At 39.7% G+C, this 23,097-nt stretch overlaps 1 protein-coding gene across 1 annotated transcript; it reads right to left on the bottom strand.

The window, feature by feature from the left end:
* Window positions 1–980: 980 nt before the first annotated feature.
* On the bottom strand, window positions 981–21,412 carry BMP10 (bone morphogenetic protein 10). Its single transcript, XM_072148882.1, has 2 exons — window positions 20,969–21,412; window positions 981–10,674 (listed from the first exon to the last, which is right to left on the bottom strand). Exons 1-2 carry the CDS (start codon window positions 21,285–21,287, stop codon window positions 9,740–9,742), a joined length of 1,254 nt encoding a protein of 417 aa, XP_072004983.1. The 5' UTR covers window positions 21,288–21,412; the 3' UTR covers window positions 981–9,739.
* Window positions 21,413–23,097: the final 1,685 nt, after the last annotated feature.

Below are 23,097 nucleotides of genomic sequence, written 5' to 3'. Positions count from 1 at the left end.
CTCCACGGGACCAACGTGTGCCCGCCGTGCTACATGACGTTGGGCACACGTCAGTGTGAATTCAGCCGTAGTAAGTTTGAAGTATCTCTATTTCTTCAAATGTTTGATGTTTCTGTTTTTTGATGGCTGAAACGTGCCAGGGTCAAATGTTTCTCAAGGGCCTACATGTAATTATAGACGGCCATCTTTAGTATTCCATGTGTTATTAATGTGTTTGTAAAAGCCATTGATTTCATCATGCACAATTTATAATCATGATGCATGTAAGTGCAGCCATCCTGACATGATAATGAGATACTATATGAACCACATGGAATGACTGGGATTGTTTTTCGTGGATTTGGACCAATGCTGACCATGAGAATTAGGCTAAGCTGGGTAATGAGCTTGTGCTTGGACCCCCATTGGTTATACATTGAGGACTTTTTCTAAGGAAGGGCCATCACTGTTAAACCCTTCAACAAATTTTGCAGAAATAAGTGCTCCACTATGTGTTTGTAATCTTCATTTCCCCACAACTTTTTCAACTTTAATCTCTGTCTATAAATTTGTAGTCCTCTCTAAGCTACTGGGAGGCGATCAAGCTACTCACTCATAGAGCTTCTATGTAACATGGCACTCAATGAGCTTCTGACAGTCTAGTAAAATAGAATCGGGCAGAGTCAAAAGCAGATTAGGAGGAAAGAAGTGGAGGATAAAAAAAGATCTTTGCAAATACTGAAAAAACACTTTACTCTCAAACATTGCAAAGTTTCTTCTGCTATTAAGAAAAAGTTTGTAGAAAATTAAGTGAAAGTTGAAAGTATTCCTACCCAGGACAACTTTTTTCGTTTTTACCGAACCCTTTTAAGTCACTACTAGTGTTTTGACACCATGCGTGTGTACAAGTATTCATGACTTTGTAAATGCAGAAATAAACATACCGACACCATTGAGCGTTTTGTTAAAAAAATATATAGTGAGTAGATGACAATCCTATTATTGTACTATATTTACAGTCAAATATATATTCATACATTACAATTTCAATTAATGCCATCCAAACAAGTGAGACATTATGATGGGGTGGAGATTACAATAAAAGCACAAAAGTTTTAACAACTGAAAAAAAAATAAATTCCCCTTCCGTTCACATTATTGTAGTTTTAATGAAACCCCCTGTATTTTCCTTTTTTGTGTATTTTTGCAACACGTGAACATCCCATAGATTTGTCTTATCCTCTACACATTTACCCATCATGTTCAACCTACGACATCACTAGAGATGATGATGATGTCATTGTGATCCGTATGCCATAAGATATAGTTTTAAATTAATGTCTAATTTTGTTGCCTTTCAACCCAGTTTTGAGTATACATTTATATTGTGGTTTCTGAATGACGATTGTGATAATACAACTTCAAGGGTTTTGATAGGACTATTCCATTATCCGTACATGATCAACTCTACAATATCTCACTTTTCCATTGTGGAATCAGTATCAGCTCTGAACGAGATAATTTAGGAAAGGGAACCTTTCCGTGACCTTTGGTTAGAGACATATAAGGACACATGGGGGGGGGGATTGAGAGGAGGGAGGGGGTACAGTAGGTCATTATGTAAGAAGGACATTGATAATAGGTGGCATGCAATGACAATACTGGCAGAGGGTATACCAGTGCCGGGATTTCTGCCAGCGGGCAGTGTCTGACATTTCTCTGTTACATTTCCAAGGTAGATATGTGGAAATTAGAGGAGTGAACATATACACAGAGATTTATCAGAAGGCAACCTATCACAGCTCAGCTTTCATTTTCTAAACAGCCTTGGGAAATTGAAAGCTGAGCTCTGATTGGATGCCATGGGCAACTAGAAAAGTTCTGCTCTCCGACACATCTGATAGATCTCTCCCATAAGATTTAATAAATGGTACAATAAAGTCTAAGGCAGATCTGGGCTTGGGGGTCACATCCGGCCCTCTAACTATTTAAAACGTTGAACTCCCCTGAATAATGATGCAATTCTCATGGATCCTCCATATTTTCATTGAATCATTGTAAAGTTTTATTCACGTTTTTTTATGTAGGGATAGTATTTATACTAAATACAGGATATAGGTATTGGGGAGAACTGAGGTAAGTATATTAGTCTGGCCCTCTAAAACTAAAATTTCTCATGTGCTCCCATGGAAAAAATTGATTTCCCACCCCTGGTCTAAGGAGAAGAAAAGTATCCGTTGTAAGGGATCTCCTTGACTGGGACAAGCTGGACCTGCAAAGTTCACAGAAGTCATTTTAATTCATCCGAATTTATGTTATCCAAAAATTTTGAATGTTTTGTTTAAATTCATATTATGGAGTGATAAAGGTGCAAAAGGTAAAAAAAGAATTGCATCCACCACCCAGTCTCTTGGTATCGTATTCCAGATCTATCGACACCTTCCTATGTGTAGGCTTGAGGGCTTAAAACAGCATATCACATGGTAAAGGTTTAGAGCAAAGCTGTACGGGCTGGTTGGATGTGGATTTCTAAGTGCGCTGATACCTATTAAAATATCAGTCAGACCTTCTCAATGGCAAGTCTGTTATCTGGGCCGGGAGAGATAGTGTGGCCTTAAAAGTGTAAAAGGGGAGCAGGACGATCTGTAAGCTCTCAGCCCGGGGAGGAGGCAGCAACGTCAATCACACTCTTGGAAGAATCTGACAAATTAGCAGCTCAGTATAAATAACGTGAGCTGGCTGTGTGGTTACTTTGCCCTGACACCTTGTTATCGCTAGGGTTAGTTGCTGGAGAGTGGCGGAAACATGGCAAGGAACATACAGCAAACGCAGATGTGGGAACGCAAAGGAGAATTGTGCAATGAATACAGGGAGATGTCAAATATTGAGAAAAACCCTCCCAGAGTCTACAGATTAAAAGAGTAAATTGCTATCACACTAGATATCACTGAATGACATTTTGGAACAGATATTATATTATCTTCCATTTTTTTAAGAGTGGACAGGGTGGATGTAGATGGCCAATCATCTTCTGAAAACCCTATTGATCAGGGGTTGGGCACTTAATTTCCCAAAGGGCCACATGAAAAATTGGAGTGGTTTTAGAGGACCAGACTAATTTGCTTAACTCAGTTCTACCCAATATCCATATACTGTATTCAGCATATAACCTATCCATACATTAAAAACATTACAATGATTCAACGAAAATATGGAGGACCTAATTGCATCATCATTTAATGATGAGGAAGGGAGCTTAAATTTTTCAGTGAGCTCAGGTGGATCAGTCAAAGAGTCAGAGATAGTTAGAGGGTCGGACAAGGTCGGCTCCAGGTTTCAGTAGGCCACTGGGTGACAGAGCCTCAGTAGGCCCCTTTGCAGTGAACCCATGTGGTGGCATAAAAAATTCAGAAACTAAAGCAGTCTCCTGTTCCCTAAAATATTTCCTAGCTGATAATACCAACAGCCCCCTCATGGCTATTTTATATAAGCCTCCTCACACCTTATGGATTCATTAGATACAGCCCACGCACTGCCATGGATTCCTTATGTACAGTCTTATGGGGCCCCCCCAGCAGCTGTGGCCCCCGGGACTTGCCAGTGGGGCCAAATAAGGCTTGCAGGCCGTACAATGCCCAGGTCTGCTATAGATAATCCAAACGGATTTGATATTTGCGTTCTTTCACATTGCCTGTGTTTGTCTAAGACGCAAGCCACACGGGGAATCTTCGATCTAGAAGTTTAGACACAAAGAAATTTAGAAGTATCTTTTCCTGACAGCCTGAATGTGGAGGAGTTTGTGGTGACACCCTGCAAGAATTAATTGATTACCTGCTCTATATTACAAATGATAAAGTGGAATACTTTGCACAGATCAATAATTGTTACTGGTTTGATTTAGAGGAATTTAGAGGAAATTTAGTAAAATGTCATCCTGGTTTGATGTCTCCTTTACATGTTCTCACCCATTATGATCCACGCCAGCTTTTGGCTTCAAAACTGCATCTGTAGAACTGCATGTGTGAAAATACTCTAATAGTATTGTACCTGTAAGTCTACATTCACAACTCATTTTATGTATACGCACAGTGTATATGCCAGGGAAGTGTATGCATTGACATATACTGACAAACAGAGGCTTCCATTTTGCCTCTGTCTGCCCAGTATATATCATATACTGTACAAAACACAGGATAGAAAAACACAGAAAGCTGTGTCTTTCCATCCTGCTCCCTCCTTAACAGAGGCCATTCGAGGTAATGGGGGACAGATGCAATGTATTACATCCATACCCGGCCTCTGTTGAGTGGACAATGCTGAACCTCAATATTTGCATTAGGTAGTTAAAGTTTCAAGGATACCACTCCTTATAGAAAAGATTTTGAGTCTGTATAACATGAATATGTGGAAGAATTTCGACGCCTGCCTGGAATCTCTCTTATTACAGCACAACGTGTGAACATTTGTAACATGTTTAACGTATCACAAGACACATCCCCTTGTAAATCATTTCTTAGCCTTCTATCACTACATTCAACCAATCCAAGTTCTCAGGTCAGCTACGGGGGAGGTAAATTAACCACAAAAGCAAAATATACTTCAGCTAAGTTCAAACCACCCTCCCCGCAACCCTGATTTTAGGGCAGAATCCAGAGAGCAAAAGCACATGGGAAAGAAGCAGCGTTTTATCCTTAGCCTTATGTTAATTGGTTGCAGGTTGTCTGCATCTGTCTGCAGGGTAATCAATGTGTTTTGCCTCATCCCCTTCACTTCTGTTATTGTAGGGCTTAACCACTTCATTGTGTTGTGACCAGGATGCGGCACACAATAACATAGCCTGGAGAATGAAGCCCGGCACTGGGTGGATGTATATTTTTCTTGGCGGTCCTTGTAACCTCATACTGTACCTACTGTACATATTCCCTTCATTATAGACAATTAGCCGACCACCATTGGGATAATCAAGTGGAGCATCAAAATCACAATAGTATTCAAGATGTCACGTTAGTAAAATATAAAAGAAATACAACCAGATACAAATACGTACTGAGGTTTGTGAAATATCAGAGCTTTTCCGTCTAAATTTTTCATTTTAGATTGTAATAGTGTAAATAGCCACAGACTTTGCACCTATCAATCAAGAAGAGTGAATACAAGAACCTTAGTGATGTATCTTAGTGAAAAGTTATTCTTTCTCCTCCTACTTTGACTTATCATTCACTTTCCTTCATAATCTAATTTTCACTCTCTGTGAAATTTCATCTTGCTAGCAGCAAGACAGAAGTTAATTGAATTATCAGATTACATAGAAGCTCTGTGCTGGAGGGAAGGGGTGTGGGACGTTAGAGCAGATAGGCCTCCACATAGAGATGAGAACTTCTAGAATATTGAGTTTACAAATCATATAATGATCAGAAATGGGCTTTAAATTCATACAAACAATTATAAAAACCACAGTAAGGCCTAGTTCATACTTGGATATATTGGTCAGTATTTTGCATCAGTATATTGTATGTAAGCCAAAATCTGGGGGTTAACAGAAAAAGAAAAAACAATCCAATCCTGGTTTTGGCCTAAAACAAATTACTAATATATGTAAGTGTAAACACGTCCTAAAAAGCAGTCACCTGAAAGTAGTCACCAGTATTTAGAAAATCCTTGAGTTGATTAGTTCTATTCAGGTTGATACGACCCCCAATATGTTTGTAGTTACTTCAGCACCATAATATCATGGTTAATTTCATGGGTAATATCATTGGGTTCGCAATATGGATGTGAAACATTCTGCTTACATCAGACTTAAAAGAGTTGTTTCTTCTAGACAACCTTATCCATATAACCGATTAGGGCTGCAATAATGGGCAGCTTCTCTGTCAGGCTTTTTTTGCCCATCTATGACATGCTTACCATTTCAATTAAACTTAACAAAACATTTCCCATATAAGCTGAACCCTTACAGACCAGTTCATCTCTAGCAGTTCATCTACTACCAGTATCATGAACTGTAAACCAAGCACACTGGTGGTGTGTACCTCCTCGGGCAGAATCTGCTTTTCTTTTAGCTTATTGTGTTCTGGTTTTTGCTAAAAAAAAAAGGCTTTTAAAATTATGCAAATGAGCCTAACTGGTTCCAGGTTCCATAGATGTTAATGGAGCCTGAAGCCCCTCAGGCTCCTTTGCATAATGTTTAAAGCCTTTTTTATGAAAAACAATGCCTAAAGAAGATCGTATCCTGTCAGAGGGGGTACATACCAGTATTTCAGTGTGCTTGGTTTACAATTCTTCATCCTGGTGGTAGATGTCCTTTGAATAGATTGACTAGATGGACAATCTTGGAAAAGATGAGATATAATCCTTGTGTGCCTTTTTGGGGGACCAAATTAGTAAACAACTTCCATACCCAAGAAGAGAATTAGGAAGAACTGTCTGAATAAAAATTGTAACCATTTGAAATCAGAGTAGAATTCCGATGAACTTATGAACTGTTCTCCTTTGAGGTGGAATATTCTCTTTGAATGAATTGTTTAGGTGGTCATTTTTTAAAGGGTCAAAATGTCTTAAAAAACTGAAAAGAAGGGACACTTTTATTAATAATAACCTGCCACAACCATTATAATGCTTCATGGGTCTCTGGAGAGTTCTACTTATCAAAATATGGCAAATTTTAATTTAGCCAATCACTGGCTTCAGAGGTGACTGACCTATGTGATTGGCTGAGTGACCATTTCCTGTTGAGAGGAAGCAGGAAGTAGAGACTAGTGGGGACCTATAAAACATTGGATTTTTGTATATTGTGATATGAGTATTACTTTTATTTTTAATTTTTTTTTAACACTTTTCTGACCAGACCATCTGGCCAACAATATTGTTGTTATCACGGATTGGACAACTCATTTGATTTAACTATATTACAAAGTTCTTGTCTTATACAGCTGTAGAGTGACCCTTACTCTTCTTCTATAGCCCCTTGATACTGAGCTGAACGCAGATTGAACTTCAGATTACATCCAGCTACTTTTAATCCCCTATCTTGTTTTTTCTTATTTTTTTGTCTGACTAAAAAAAAAAATCACATTTCAGTCCAAGTCTTTGAGAAAACTTTTCGCTCCTCGCCACAAATCATTTTCTTCTTGACAGTACAGGCGTTTTTTTTTTACCGTAGTGTAAAATAATGTAAAACGATCTTATGGAGGTTGGATTTAAAAAAAAAAAATAAGCATTAAGTGCTGACGCTGATGATAACCATATTCAGCTGGACGATGAAGAGGTTAATGAACGAGTGATCCCGCCCTGCCCCCTCCTCGTCTAAGTTGCAATTTGGTGAGAACTGTATGCAGATGAATGTGAGGGCATCTGTCTTTCATTAGGCAGTGCGGTATAAATGTAAGCACAGCCCTGGCACACACAGCCCACGTGTGCTGCGACTCCGCTGTAGAGCGCATAAACTAGGGAAAAAGTTACACAATAACAAAATGTCACATCCTCTAAATAAAAGTCATAGGAAGCTCCGAGGCTTCTGGGCGGAAAGTGCGTCATGATATACAGTGAAAAGTTTATAGTCCGGCATCTACTAGTACAGAAATGATGATGGGGGTCGCTAAGTGGCAAGGCATGTGCCCCACGATCTGAAGGCAAGGTATTTAGAAAACCTAGCTATGAGTGCAATATCACTGCAAGAAAACCTGGAATCTCATGGAAGCCGATGCACACGGAATGAAGGGTATGATCCCAAAGTTTGTTGCAGCCATTTTTGCAAATACATCTTAAAGGAAAAAGCCAAGAATGGAAGTGATTTTCATCAAAATCGCAACACATGTGAAATTTTTTCACTATGGATAAATCTTCTGCAAAATTAACTTGCATGTGGATAGGACTTGCTGTGGATTTCACCCTATAGTCACCCTGCATGCAGATATGGAAAATTCTGCACCTTATACCTAGGTAAATCTGACTCAAAATCTGTAGTGGAGTCTTGTGTAATACATACTCATGCTTTCAGTAGTGGATTATAATAAAATGCAGATTGGATGGTAGCCTGGGGTTCACGCCTTCTAAGGGGCCCGTGACCACCCAAAAATACACCAAATATGATACTGAGAAAGACCTTCACCCTTGAAATCCTTGGACATCTGTTCCTACTCTCAATACACATGTACACATGAGCCATTTTAGGACCTTTGAAGGTCCTAATACCAGAGATTGAAAGCAAACAGAATGGAAACACATCATCCATTCCGCAAGAAGCTGATTTTGGTACCATCAGAAGATCATGTCAGTTTCCATGCAGATAATTTCGACAGTTTTGTTATCACATACATTTCAAAGCCGCCATAATCCACAGCGGATTTACACAGCAATTCAGTGTCAAAAAATGTGGATCAAGATCACATGCAAGTGGTCTTACACTGTAAATCTGCAGCAATCCCAAATCTATCATGTTCAAGGAGATTAACTGCAGGGGCTCCTGGGGTGTGGAGTAGCCTTAGCTCCCAGTGCCCGACCAGGCTAGTACACGCCCCAGTAGCCTCTGCAGTTAATTTACATATTACCAAAATAAAGTTTTTAACAAGTTAGGTTCCCGGATTATTAAATTACACATTAGGGCAGAGGCAGCAGGAGGAATCTACCATCACATCTACTTCTGATGGAACATTCCTCATGGTTGGTTTCCTTTAAGTAAGACATGATTTCCCAAAATGATTTTTTTCTAGATGTGACGCAGTTCTTCCTCAAACATTTGTACACCTCTTTTTTTTACAAGAGGCTTCACCTGTTTAAACATATTGAAATCGAATCGATCCATGAGAGGACAAGAAAATGTCTGGTGGGTTCAGGTTTGACATGATGATAGGGTGCACATCAGGCCTTTTGGGGTATTCAAAATAAATGATACTAAATTATTTTGGATAATTTCACTAAAAATACTCTGTATGCATTGATAACCATGACAAAGGGGACTTTTAGTAGATTGGCAAAAGTAAGATGAGGACTATCAACAATAGACTGATTTACCTTCAGCGGTGTATAGCTCATTGACACTGACCTAGAGCCTATATGGTGGATCTGAATTGTCTCCATGCTGGTTCAGCTCCAGGATCAATTGTATATGGAGAAATTATTCCCTTGAACCACTGTTTTTAGGGAATAATGACCCCATGTATATGTCTGTGTGCTTCTTACAAGATAAATCCACCATACTGTAATCTACATGACCTCTAAAGTTATTGCAGTACAATCTTAGTGCAGTTATTACATAGTGATATTATATCTTTATATCTTATAGCATTGCATCGGTTTGACTTTTCATAAAGATAAATCCTTCATACTGACCCGTATGTGAAAGGCTGGGTTTATCTACTCAGGGGACAGATCTCTGGGGGATCTTAAATGATCATGACTCAGTTCCTGTTGCTGGACTCCTATGAAATGCGCCAGCAAAAACAGCACAACAAGATATACAAATAAATCTGCTTATCAGTTTCAAAGTGACACATTGCTTCATTGGCAAAAAAAAATATTACAGTTTAGTCCCATTTAGAGATGAAGTTATCAGCAGTGTTGAATTTACAGAACCAAGGTTACTCTAGATAGCAAGGCAAAGGACCACCCTACAGCTGTAAGGGCCCCCAGTGGAGGCTTTGCACCTCATAGTAGACCTCTAAAAACATATATTAACTGTACACACTTCTTAAATAAACTCTTTAAATAAGGAAATACAAAATGTACAAATTTACAAGAAGCCACCGCCTTCCATAGACTACTATCTGCACCCACATTCTGATACTACCATGCCCTCGTATTTGAACTTGTAAGTAACGACTCCAGCATCCAGATAGAGGATGGATATGGGATCCAGTTTTGTTGCCACACAGCACGCCTTAGATGCCTTTTGTGAGTTTTTCATGTGGATCAGAGTTTGTACAATGGCGTGTTTTGTTGGTGTGACATTTTCTGTTAAGGGATAGGAGCAAACACCTCGGCATTCATAAGCCTCATAACCTGCTGGGGCAATGATCCACGAGTCCCAACCGATTTCCTTAAAATTGATGTACAGTGAGGTCTTCCTGCAAGTGTTGCCCTTTGCATTCCTTCGAATGCGAGAGCTGGCGTCGTAGATGATGTTAGACCTCATCTGTAGCAAGGACTCCTCACTTGGCATGTTACCTATCCCCCCAAATTCTAGGTTCTCTTGGCCAACCTCTTGTTCATGACTTATCATCTCGTTCAGTTCCTGCTTTTCCTCTTTCCTTTCGCTGCTTTGATCATCTGAAAATATAACAAGTAAGGGTTCATGCTTGGTCTCTGGTCGCACATCTATCTCAAGCTTTACGTCCAATGCATCTTCGAGGTCAATGTCTGGATTTTGTATGTGAACTTCCAACAAGCGGGTAGTAAATTCAGACCTGCTCCAACGAAGTACACCCTCCGTGATGTCAAACATTTCCCATTCACTGATGGTTTTATATACCAGCCTGGAGGCCAGCTTCACCTCTTTCCTCTCACCTTGATCATTACTGCGGATTTCATAGATAGTGATTTTTCTGCTCACACCATCGTATGTCACCCTGTCCCTTGGAACCAATATGTAGAGTTTAAGTTCAGCCATCACTATTGCTTCATGGTGGGGAATAGACACATTGAAGATTAGAGGGTATTTCTTCACTTCTGGGACATCACTGTATGGCATGGAGAAATCTGTTTAAAACATATACAAATATATATTAGATAAGACTAAGAGCCAAACTACATTGTAAACATAACTATAGTACATAACCATGAGCTGCGTTATAGAATTGTATGGTCCTATGAGCATTAAAGTACCAAGTTTGTCATCATCTTATTAAATCTGATAAATAACTTATGACTAAGGGGTTTTGCACTTGTAGCCCTTCAGAGGTCACATTATCATTGGGAGCATACCTAATCACATGACTTTTCACAAGAAGTTGTCCTGTGTGTGGCAAGTAAGGCGATAGTTAGCCATTGGGGCACATTTATTTACCCGTCTCGTTGACGTCGCCGATCCGGGATGTCCAACGAGGATTCGGAGCTGCCGCGATTCACTAAGATCGTGTGCCCAATATCCTGCATGTGACGCTTCCCCGCTGAGGTCCCTCGGAGTTCACCATCTTCTTCCCAGTGTATGTGAGTGCTGATCTTGCAACACAATTTTGAAAGTTAAATTCTGCGGTTTGTCCGAATCAGTCGCCATTTTCCCCATTCAAGCCGGCGCCGATTCGCCAGAATCTGAACACGGGGGCCAAAACCTTGGGGAAATTCAGCGCAAACCCGAAAAATGTGCGAAACCCGATGGAAATGCGTCTGCGGGACCCTTAGTAAATGTGCCCCATTGTATCTATTTTATCTAGCAGTTTTACCCTCTGGAGTTTTCCCCTGAGCTGGGTGCTAGGATATCTTTCAGACTACACAAGGTTAACACTAGAAATTCGGCCAAAATTATATCACAGAGGACATCAATCGGGGGAGACACTGAACTGTGGGTATGTGATTAAGACTCTATTGTAAGATGGTGCAAAAATGGAGCAATCATGCAACTTTTTAAGCACAAAAGAAGCAAAACAGACAGAACTGTGATAAATCCCCCCTAAATTTTTGATGTGACAGGCTTAATGTTGTAATTAAGTTGTAGATTAACCCACCCAAAATAAATGTTTAATTAAAAACTGATTAAAAACATTGCCCTCATCTCTATATGGTTCATTTCCTTGACTGCAATTAAAAAAAATCAGTTTGTAAACTTATATGCAACACACCTGATGTGAGTCCAATGTCACTACTTGAGTCCAGTGATCCCTGCATATTCATGAGTTACTTGCATTGCTCTGCCTCCTAATTCCTGATTGACCAGTCTTAGTGTTATAGAACTGCTGCTATGTGGAAACACTGAGTTAGAGCTCTGTTACGTCATTGGCCACTTCATGTCATATTACCAGGGTGACATCATCTAAGGTCCTGTTACATTTGCAAAGTCTACCCCATGTATGTATCTGATCACATGTGAAATCAAAAAAGCCTCCATGGAGGATGGGGACAAGTAGAAGTCCATGCCATGATACTGCCATATGATCAGATATATGCATGGTGTAAAGTTTTCTAGTCTAAGGATGCTAAAGGACATGTGATGATGTTGCCCTAGTCACATGACATGTTGAGAAGAAGCATGGGACATGGGGAGGTGTAGATTGGTGGCAGAACATGCCTTTCCTGATGCCAGATAACATAAGATATAGCTTATTCATGGGGATATAAGGGAAACAATTTTTTGCTAAAGAAGCTAAAAGAAGGGTGTCAGTTAGTTAATAAGACTCTATGGGAACTTGTCACTAGCAGTATTTGTGAAAATGTGGTGAAAGGTTTCCTTTAAGTGAAATCGCATGGCAGCAACCACAATACCTCAATACTTACATTTCAGTCTGATTCTTCCATAACAGGGGTTCTTAAAGTGAGCCTGTGACCCGTAAAATGCAGTGTGATCTAAATATATTAGGCATTTATCAAAAGTAGTGCGCTATGTGCAGTTTGCCTTTTGAGTGCGTTTTGATTGTCGAATATTGGCGCACATTGGCTTCAATACTCTTCCTGCTCAGGAAGTATGCACCAACTCTATTGGTGCACCTTTAACATTCACAAAGTAAGAAATTGGCACAGCCAGAATAGTACATCTGGCCCATCATGTAATATAACAGGTGGAGCTAATGCAAATAGTTGTGTGGGGAAAGACTGGGTATTCAGTCCAACACTTAAGGGAAGTCTAACACCTTCTAGCCCACCGTCATATGCAACCATTTTTGTGTAGACCTCTTTATGAGCTTTTCTGTTTCCAAGGAATCTGTAATTTTATAGAAATTCCATCCAGCAAATGAGGTTCTGTGCATCAGGGGTAGAGCCATGGGCACTGATCCACCTGTAATTTTCTCCTAACACTGTCCCTTTACATGATGACCACCATTCCTTGTATACAATGGTATAGAAGAAACAACACAGATGCTTCTTTTGTCATGGCTCCACCTCTGGTGCACCGAAATACTTTTTTACATGAAGATAAAAAAAAAAAAGATCTTAAATGACAAATGGTTTGATGAAAAGAAAGGTATCATTGGAAATCTTACAGTGTCCCACATGAGGCTCCATTTGCTCAAGGGGCGATTTAGGAGGTGGTAGACACCCTTTAAATCCAGGCTCTTTCTATGCTGAGTAGTTGGGGGAGATTTAGTCATTGATTAGCACTGTCTCTGTTACGTAGGGAACTATTAATCACTGATAGGACCACAGGCTGTAGGTTAGTTTTAGGTACAGGATACCTGATATGAATTTATTTAATTGGGATATTCTCATCTGGGAATCACATTTCATTGAATTCATCCCTCATATAAATACATATCTGCAATTGCATGTTATTAAAAAAATATGTACCCGTGTTAAGATAAATTCTCATATCTGTAGCAATCTTGTCCCTTTGATATATAGCTGACCTTGGATACAACCACCTCCACACTCTAGCAGCAATGGCCAGACATGGACGATGGACCCGGATTCACCGTGTGTTACCACAGCATTTCTGTGGGACATTCAGTAACTTGTATTTTGTGTGCAAAAACAATTTGTTTCTTTGTTCATTCACTCCAGCACTGGTGGTCATATCCAAGGACAACAATCTTGTTTCTAAGGACACCATTTATGGGAAATTGTCCTCACACAGGTACATTTTTTAATAACATCCAATTTAAGAAATGTATGTATGACAGGCGAATAAAAAATAATAATAATCTTTATTTATATAGCTCTATAGGGGGATATACAAATCATAGGGGGCATATATAAATAAAATAAAACATGATAAAGCACAGATGAGAATACCCCTTTAATCGTATGTGTAAAAGAGGAAATTAGAACTTTCCAAATGAACCCAATGCTTTGATACACAAGAGAAAATTCCATCCACTAAATTCCCCTTCACCCTGCACACCCTTACTCTGAGCAGGTGCCCTGAAATAGTCCCTCTAAATAGCCAAGTCTGCTTAGTGTCTGTTCTCACTGCCCCCAGCTCCGTCCCGTGCTGTTAGCACCTTTACTGCCTGGGAACTTGTGCGCTGAACATTCGCACACTTGTTTGAAGCAGGAGAATGTATGTATTTACAACATATGGTGGTGTGCCCTAGATTAAAGCATCTGCAGAATTGACATAGAGCCACAGACCGTGCGCGGCCGAGACTCTCTGTTAACAAAGAACATACCTTGAGAATCGTTGGACCTTCATCTCTTAGTTCAGCATGATTTCCACATGCAGGAAATTATTACAAGTAAACTATGTTGTCTCCATATACAGACTCCTAAATTGTAGTTCAGACATTGGACGGAAGTTGTTTGAAACTAGATAAAGGATGATCAGGCTATGGAGAGACATTGGTCTGCTGATTGCCAAATCTGTGGACAATTGAAGTCTATTTCCTGAGTTACTGATACTTGGCCCGCTCTTTTGAGACAGTATTTGTGGGAATGGAAATATTCAAAATGTAAAGGTCGGAAATTCCACAGAAAAACAGAAAGTTCATCCTCTTTGTAAGTTGCTTAAATAAGACTCCTATTTGATGGAACAGAAGGACCAGACAGGTGCCTGTCAGGTTCACCAACTGTTTATCCTTTGAAAGACTGAAGGAACCTTCTAATAAGAAGATTCTTTTCTTATAGTTGACCCGGTCTTTTGAAACAGTATTTTTGGGAATGGAAATATTCAAAGTGTACGGTGTGGGAATCTGCATAAAGGTTGAAAATTCCACAGAAAACAAAAAGTTCCTTCTCTTTGTAAGTTGATCAAACGAGACTCCTATGCGATGGAAAAGAACAACCAGACAGGTGCTAGTCAGGTTCACCAACTGTTTATCCTTTGAAAGACTGAAGGAACCTTCTAATAAGAAGGTTCTTTTCTTATACTTGGCCCGGTCTTTTGAAACAGTATTTTTTGGAATGGAAATATTCAAAGTGTAAGGTGTTTGGATCTCTATAAAGGTTGGAAATTCCACAGAAAACAAAAAGTTCATCCTCTTCGTAAGCTGTGATGTGGTGGAACAGAAGAACCAGATAGATGCTTGTCAGGTTCATCAACTGTTCATCCGTTGAAAGACTGATGGAATCTTCTAATAAAATCTTAAATTGTTCAGTATTTAAGTGATGTAAACTATTGTAAAAGATTAACTTGCAATGAGAAACCTATAGCCAGGGGTCAAGTTATAGTAAGGTGCCCCCACAATCGAATCCACTTGTAATATATTAGGTTAAGTTCTCTATGCTACATTTAACACCCATGCTGACAATAGGTGTTAAGAAACACTATTTTTAACTGTCAGGTGGTGTGCCCCTAATGCTGCCCCCATCTTACTGCAGGCGGTGCTGCCTGAGGTAAGTGGCTCAACTCATCTCATGGTTAGTACATCCGTGCCCACTGCTTTCCTCAACTTTTCTCTTGGCTTGGGGTATACAAAGAGAAGTGCTCAAGTAATGACCATCTTACTTTACTGTATAAAATAGTTTAACCTACATCTTTCTATAAGAGAAGGTATTGGGTTTGGATAGTGAGATGCTGGAGTTGTACATAAAAGTTGCAAAAGTTATTCTGGATACAGAATATTCCCTAGAAAGTCATGATGGGTGGGTTGAATCAAATGAAATATATTAACGTGTTACCCTGTGTGGGGTAACATGGTATAAACTGAGCAGGTAATAGTGATAAGCGATAAGGTTGTCTTTGTTGATTAGAAGAAATAAATGAACGTATGAAACGCACAAGTTGTCTCCTAACGAGGTTTTAATCATAATCAGGTCTGGAGCCTGGAAAATAAAGGCCTGTGGGGTATTGTTTGCTTGATCATGGATATGGTCACACATCAGCACTTTTACTGTAAACTAGAAGAAGGCGTTTATGATTAAAACCTGTTTATGAGGGAAGAGTGTTGTCAGCTGCTGTTTGGTTAATTGCTGCATTTCGATTTGGGATGTAATGAGGTGACGTGGTGTAAAGATGGTAAAGCTGAAGCAATTGTAAGTTGTTTGGGGTCAGGCCACCTCTAAAATATTAACATGTCATGCAGCTAAAGCTGCTAAATATGCTGGTAGCATGTTATAGAGCAGGTAGAGTTGAACAAAATGTATTTAGGGTCATATCTGCATGTAGTTTGTTAGATAAAAGGTTGTTGTACATATTGTCCTAGCTACAGGCAGCATGTTATAGAGCAGGAGGAACTGAGCAGAATGGACTTGGTGTCCTATCTGCAGGCAGCATGTTGTGGAGCAGGAGGAGCTGAGCAGAATTGATAAAGAGTCCTATCTGCTGGTAGTATGTTGTGGAGCAGAAAAACTGAGCAGATTGTGCATAATGTCCCATATGCAGGCAGCATGTTATAAGGTAGGAGGAGCTGAGCAGATTGTACATAGTGTCCTATCTGCAGGCAGAATGTTATAGAGCAGGAGGATCTGAGCAGATTGTGCATAATGTCCCATATGCAGGTACCATGTTATAAGATAGGAGAAGCAGATTGTACATAGTGTCCTATCTGCAGGCAGCATGTTATAGAGCAGGCGGAGCTGAGCAGGTTGTATACGGTGTCCTTTCTGCAGGTATTATGTAATAGATCAGGAGGGGTCTGTGCATATTGTACATAGTGACCTATCTGAGCAGATTGTGTAAAGTGCCTTATATGCAGGCAGAATGTTATAGATTAGGAGGAACTGTGCAGATTGTACATAGCATCCTATCTAAAGGCAGCATGTTATAGAGCAGGAGGAGCTGAGCAGATTGTACACAATGTCCTATCTTCAGGCAGCATGTTAAATAGTAATAATAGCTGATACAGTAATTATCTCTCGTAAGTAAAGCTCTCAACAGAGTACCACTGCTGTCTGGATGCATAACCATAGGGTTAAAGGTAGTGTACAAGTTCCAAAATTACTGCTAAATATTCAGCTTTTCCTTTTTCCTTTATTTCATTTAAATAAAAAAATTATGCTAAATCTACTCCAACAAAATGATATTTTAACTTGCACTGCTGTTCTTGCTCTATAATATGCTGTCTCCATTACAGACTTACATTTTCAATTTGAAAGGTCCCTTTCAATGTCCAATCTCACATCTGCTTCCTTTATTCTCTTAATTCTAAACAGAACAGATGTATTGTCCATTTCAGAAACATTTCATCAAAAAGTGAGAGCCTTTACCTTAAAGTGAAGGATTGTCAGAGAGCAAGTGACTTTTATGGCAGGTTGTTAGATGAATGAAAAGACTAGCAGAAAAAACATCCTTACTTTAGGTTAAAGCCAGTGGTGTAACTTGAAGCTGATGGACCCCAGTGCCAAGTCTGTGCCAGGCCCCCGACTGTAATGTATGGTTTATAGTACAAGTCTTCTCATATGGGAAAGTGACACCTTATGGGCCCCCTAAACCTCTTGTGCCCTGGTGCGACCGCACCCTCTGCACCCTCTCAGTTTATGTCCCTGGTTAAAGCCTCTTGTAGCAACACCTATAAACCTAAAAACCTAGATTACCACAAATTGGCACAGTTGGGAAAGACTACACTTTGGCCAGTGGCCCTCTCTGTGTGACCTTACCCTTAGGTTGTAGTAGTTACTCTTTATATTTCTGCGGCAGTGTAATGAGTCTTAGAAAACCATTGGTCTCTACTATCCCATTCTCTTGGGCAGGCTTATTCAATGGGGGGGGGGGGGGGGTCACTCCGTTTTAGGAAATTTTACTAGTTTTACAGGAGTTTCCTCTTCAGTCTCACTGCATTAGATTATACTTCATTGCCCACAATGGACAAAAAAGCCCACAAGCACTAAGAATACCGGATGAACAGTAGAACTTTCAAGAAGACTTTTTGAGTAAATTTTTAGGAGTTTAACTCCTAACAATACCAGTAAATACATGAAATGTTATTATCACAGTAAGTCCAGGGTAACACAGTTTTCCATCGCATTCTTGCAGATGTATCAGTCAATGGCAGCACCTTATACCCTCGAAAATCTATCATAGAAGCTAATCACTGGCTATTAAAGGCTCTCCTTCAGAGGGATTCACTTGATTAGGATGGACAACCTCTATAATGGGAGCCGACAGGAATTCATCCCCTAGCGATAGGTTTCCAGACTCTATTTCATCCAACTACACTTTTCCTGTGCCAATTCCCTCAAAACGAGACAACGTTGGATACAATGATCTCCACAATCCTACAGAATGTTCTGTTACTCTTAGAAAGTTCTCTCTGGGAATAAGTTCTGACGACTGAAGCTCAGTCCGCACACACACTTTTACCGGAGTCCAATAAAACAAATACTAACGAGGTGCAAAACAATTGTAATGTGTCAGATGTGAAAAAAAAAAGAGATTGGATTTGACAGGACTCGGCCATGAGACACGCATATAAAATACAGTTCATTATTTGCTGACAACCCTTAACGCCCATAGGGATTATAATGATGTGTGACTGCAAACAATGTATAATTCCCCATTCCAGTTCTGGCCACAACAACCTCCCAGAATATAGAAAATTGTAGGAAAATAAAGTTTCTGTAGGATATGAGGTCTACATGCTGGGTCTACAGGAATTGTCCAAGGTCAACAGTAATGAACTACCACCGCCTTACCCCATTATCCGAGTTATTAGAGAACATTGGAGGTTCAGGTCCAGGGAAATAATTGCTTTAATGGGATTTTGCATGCAAAGACATGGATGTATGATGGCCATGTAAAACATTTATCGAGTGTACTGTACTTTTTCAGAACGTATAGCCCACTGGGGAGCAAGAGAAGTTTAACCATAATTAAAGACAGACGTCCTGTTTGTATATCATACACTTACAGATTTATTCTGGGGAAAAGCCAATCCAACTCTGTAAAACACCCTTTGTGTCCTAAAGTGTTAGGGAACTAGGGTTAATGTGTAACTACCCTCAAGTGCGTATTTAAGGTTGTACATAGCAATGTGATCTGACAGCGCATGTCAAAAGTATACCACCCACGAATCCTACCATTACACATCGCTCCCTCATCCATCTCTACTGCTCACACAGCATCGGTAGGAATCATCATATACCTAATACAACTCCTGAAAAGTAGAACCATGTGTATCCTCAAAATAGGTAATCGGTATCAGGTTAGTGGGCTCTCAGACCCCACACATCAGATAATACAGGTAGATTCTGCAAGTTATAAAGGGGAATCAGCAAGAAGCCAAAGGCTCCATTCTCTATACAGTGTTAGTCTGGTGAACTATAATTCAATAAGGTCAATGACGGTTGAGCTGCAGTACCAGAACATGGCAATATATATATATATTCCCTCTGAATAACTTCATTACGTTTCAAGGAATTGAGCAGGATGGAGAAACATGTTAGCATTTTCACGTGGGTTGTTCTTGGTATTACAGCTCGACTCCCCTGAACTAAATGGGTATCAAATGTAATGGCATGCATGCAATGTGGAGCTGTAGAAAGCTAAATATAGACAACCCCTTTAAGTAAAGCAAAATCCATAACATGTCCCCCAAAACTGCCTTGGACCATTTATAGAACCGGTTTCCTGTAACACACAGGGGTGAGAGTGACCGTAGTTATACCAAGAACTGGATGTGACTGCTAACTTTGCATCTACCATAGCTAACCAATGGGTAATAGCTTAACTGCAACCATCAACATCCATTGCAGTCACTCTAAGTCATTAAAGACTGTACGGAGTCCTGTATTTTCATATGAAATTATTTGTACTGGACTGAATTGGGTTATACCAAAACAGCTCCACAGTTGACCATGGGTTGAGTATGACATTGGAACTCTAGACTAGAGTTGTGCCATTGTCCCTTTTTTGATTTCCTGTACAGAGAAGGACCTTATCATAGACTTGTATTTATCACTTAATGTTCTGCATACAGTGCAAATGATTTGGGATTAAGTTAGTTTAGGAAAACTTCCTTTTAAATCTTGAGTAAGTCAAGCCGGAATAAAAAAAAAAAAAAGAATTGTATTGCGAATACTCAACTGAAACATCCAGCAAGAAGTTTAGGTGAGGCCTTTCCCACAACAGAATGACTTTTATGTGAGCCTGGAGAGAGATGACTTGATATAAGAGATGAGAAGCAGCTGGAACTATTGTATAAAAATCTCTGATAGTTTGAAGGTTTTGCTTTTGTGAGCAAATAAATTGTGAAATGGTTGGAGGATTGGAGATATTCTACTTTCATGTCTCTATTCAAGACAAGCAGGAACTTCAGAGAAAATCTCACGTGCACAAGCCAACTGAGGTTAACTCTTCCATCGCAATTTTTCTAAAAGAATTATGACTTGAATTTCTTGGAAACTGAGAAGTTAAGTGACGCACATGGACTTTAAGAATTTGGAATACTAATTTGTACCTACGTTACATTGGATGTTAGTTGTCAACTATATTTTTGTCTCGATAATTTTTCTTTGGATTTCAGAATTGGTCTTATATTATTACTCTGCGCCCAATACCATAATGTATATTAATTAAAACATTTCTGCTAAGTGAAGGACATGGAAAAAAATTGCAAGTGGAACGAGCTACGCACGTGGTCAAACCTCCAGGGATCTTGTTTTATAATGAACCAATGTCGAAAAAGACCGTGGGATGTCTGCTGTTGTGACAAGTTAACAAATCTGCCCCTTTTTAGGTCCTTACAATTTGCCCAGACACTGCCATATGTATCATCTCAAGAGCTTCTCAGTGGACTTGCATGACTGCTCTCATTTAAGAAAACACATTTTAGATCTAGGATGAACATTTCTTAAATAATTTCATTGCCAAGGAGACTTAAAAACATACAAGAAATATAACAATTTAAGAACTTAATTGAGCCCAAACATTATATTTGGCTACCAAATCAGGAAACAATGGATGAAAAGAAGTCTTTGGATTGCGAAAAAGTTAATAAAAGTTCCAAGTAAATTTATATTTGAGTCTTACCTTCATTTTTGAAGCTGCGCACAATGTTGGCTGAAGGCATTGTGGTTCTGTCCATTGCAAACTTGTTGTAGAGTTCCAGCATGTACTCTGGTGGCTCCACTTTGACAGGTGCCTGCACTGGGATCCCGGAAAGGTTTAAGGTTTTCAAGAAGTCGTCTTTCATAGTTTCCAGCAAGGAGTTGAAATCGACCCCATCCTGCTCCGAGAGGACTTCATCATATAGCGGAAAATCATCTTCCAAACCCATGATGGGACTAGTCGATACGCAATGCACCAGTAAACTTAGGACCACGTATAGCCGCAGGGAGATGGGATCCATGTTCAGTAATTGCTTCTGCTCCAGAGTAATCTCAGCTGCCAGTGGTGTCCGGTGTGTCTGTTCTAATCTCTTGAGAGGACAGTCCTTTTGTCATCTGCAGTTGACAAGTATGGAAACACTCATCTGAAACTTGTGACCATTCTCTCTCACACATACACACTCCTTGCTCTCTCTCTCCCTCCCTCTCTTCTTCCCTTTCAAAAACGCCAGGTTTCACTAATTTGATAACATGTCCCTACAGCATCCCTGCTTCCCTTATCTCCCACACTAGAAGTGTCTCACCAGATTTCACTGCTATCTCAGAATCCCACTTTTCCTAATGAGCATTTTGTAAACATTTCCATATTCTGACACTGCCTGTGAGATAGGCCAATTTTTCTCTCTGCTAAGAAAAAAAAAGTTTACCCTTCTTCCGCAGCTAAACTTCCCTGTTGAAGTCTGCCAAAGTTTCCCTCGGAGAAGTTTTATGTGATTTTTCGCTAGCATGCGAGAAGCATCTATAGGCTCAGAGTGAATGAATATATTTTTCCCAGGACACATTTACATTGCTGCTAGAAGCTGCTTCTCTGAAAGATTATATGTTAAAGCTTAAAAAAAATTGGATCTTCCTCAGAAGAAGGATGGGAGACGTTCTTTGTCTTAGCTGTAATATTATGGAGGTCACAACCTTATCCAGGGATACAGGGGCCTGCAAGTAATTTTCAGCAAATGAGACCTTTTATATGACAGATTTTCAGCAAATGAGATTCTTGTTCTATGAGTGAATTTGGTTGCTGGTGAGAAAGACAACTCCCTGAGTAGTTGAGCTTTGCTTAGTATAGACGTAAGCAAATAAACCCATAAATGTGTTGCAATGTCCTTACTGTTTTAAGGAGCCACTAAACCTTAAACCAAATGTTCACTGATATGATGTTTGCAAAAATACACAAATTTTACAAATATTCAATTCCATTTAGTATGTCTATATTAGGCCTCATGCACACGAACGTATAAAAACCACCATATATACCGGCATACGGTCCCATGCATTCCAATGGGCAATAGGGACTTCCATGTACATGGCTGTATTGTCCACCCTACCGTGAGTTGGATGTATAAGAATATAGAGTATTTTCCATCATATTTCCATTCCGTATGGCCATTAGAAGTCAATGGGAACATATAAAATATGTACATTGTACGGTACATTCTGTCAGGCAGCCAATAGTCACCCATCCATCATTTGGCAGCCCACCGTTTTTTATATGGATACAGTATGGATACAAAGTCATACGGTGCAACACGTTGCAATATGGTTGCATTACATCCTGTATTTATGGCCAGAATACAGCCATACATACAGAGAAGACCATACGGTCTGGTGCATGAGGCCTTACACAGCTATTACCTTTCCTCCTGGCTTAACATTTAGAGATGGATGATTTGAGGCAAACAGCTTTGACAAAAGCAAGATTTCCCTATTCTCCTTTTGTTCATGCTATAGATTGCTGTAGGTGCCCACCCATGGGTTGTGATGTTCTAGACTGCCCAGGGATTTGCTAACATGTCTCATTAATGTATTGCAGTGGTATAATCAGTAGAGATTATATTGCTGGATTGGCGGCTGAACAGCCAATCTGGCAAATTGACGCCCCCTAACAACTAACTAATTGTAAGTATATTGGGTCCATGAGGCACCATATTGATTAGTTACATGGCAGATCTAGAAGTACATAAGAACTGGCCTTTGAAAAGATGCACATGTCATACAAAAGCTCCTGTAATGGCCATAAGGAGGAGAACTTCATTTTGTTTCTTTTTGGCCAATTTT

This window comes from Engystomops pustulosus, chromosome 4 (genome assembly GCF_040894005.1).
Source record: "Engystomops pustulosus chromosome 4, aEngPut4.maternal, whole genome shotgun sequence".
NCBI classification, from domain to species: Eukaryota; Metazoa; Chordata; class Amphibia; order Anura; family Leptodactylidae; genus Engystomops; species Engystomops pustulosus.
This window is presented reverse-complemented; position numbering and strand designations above follow the sequence as displayed.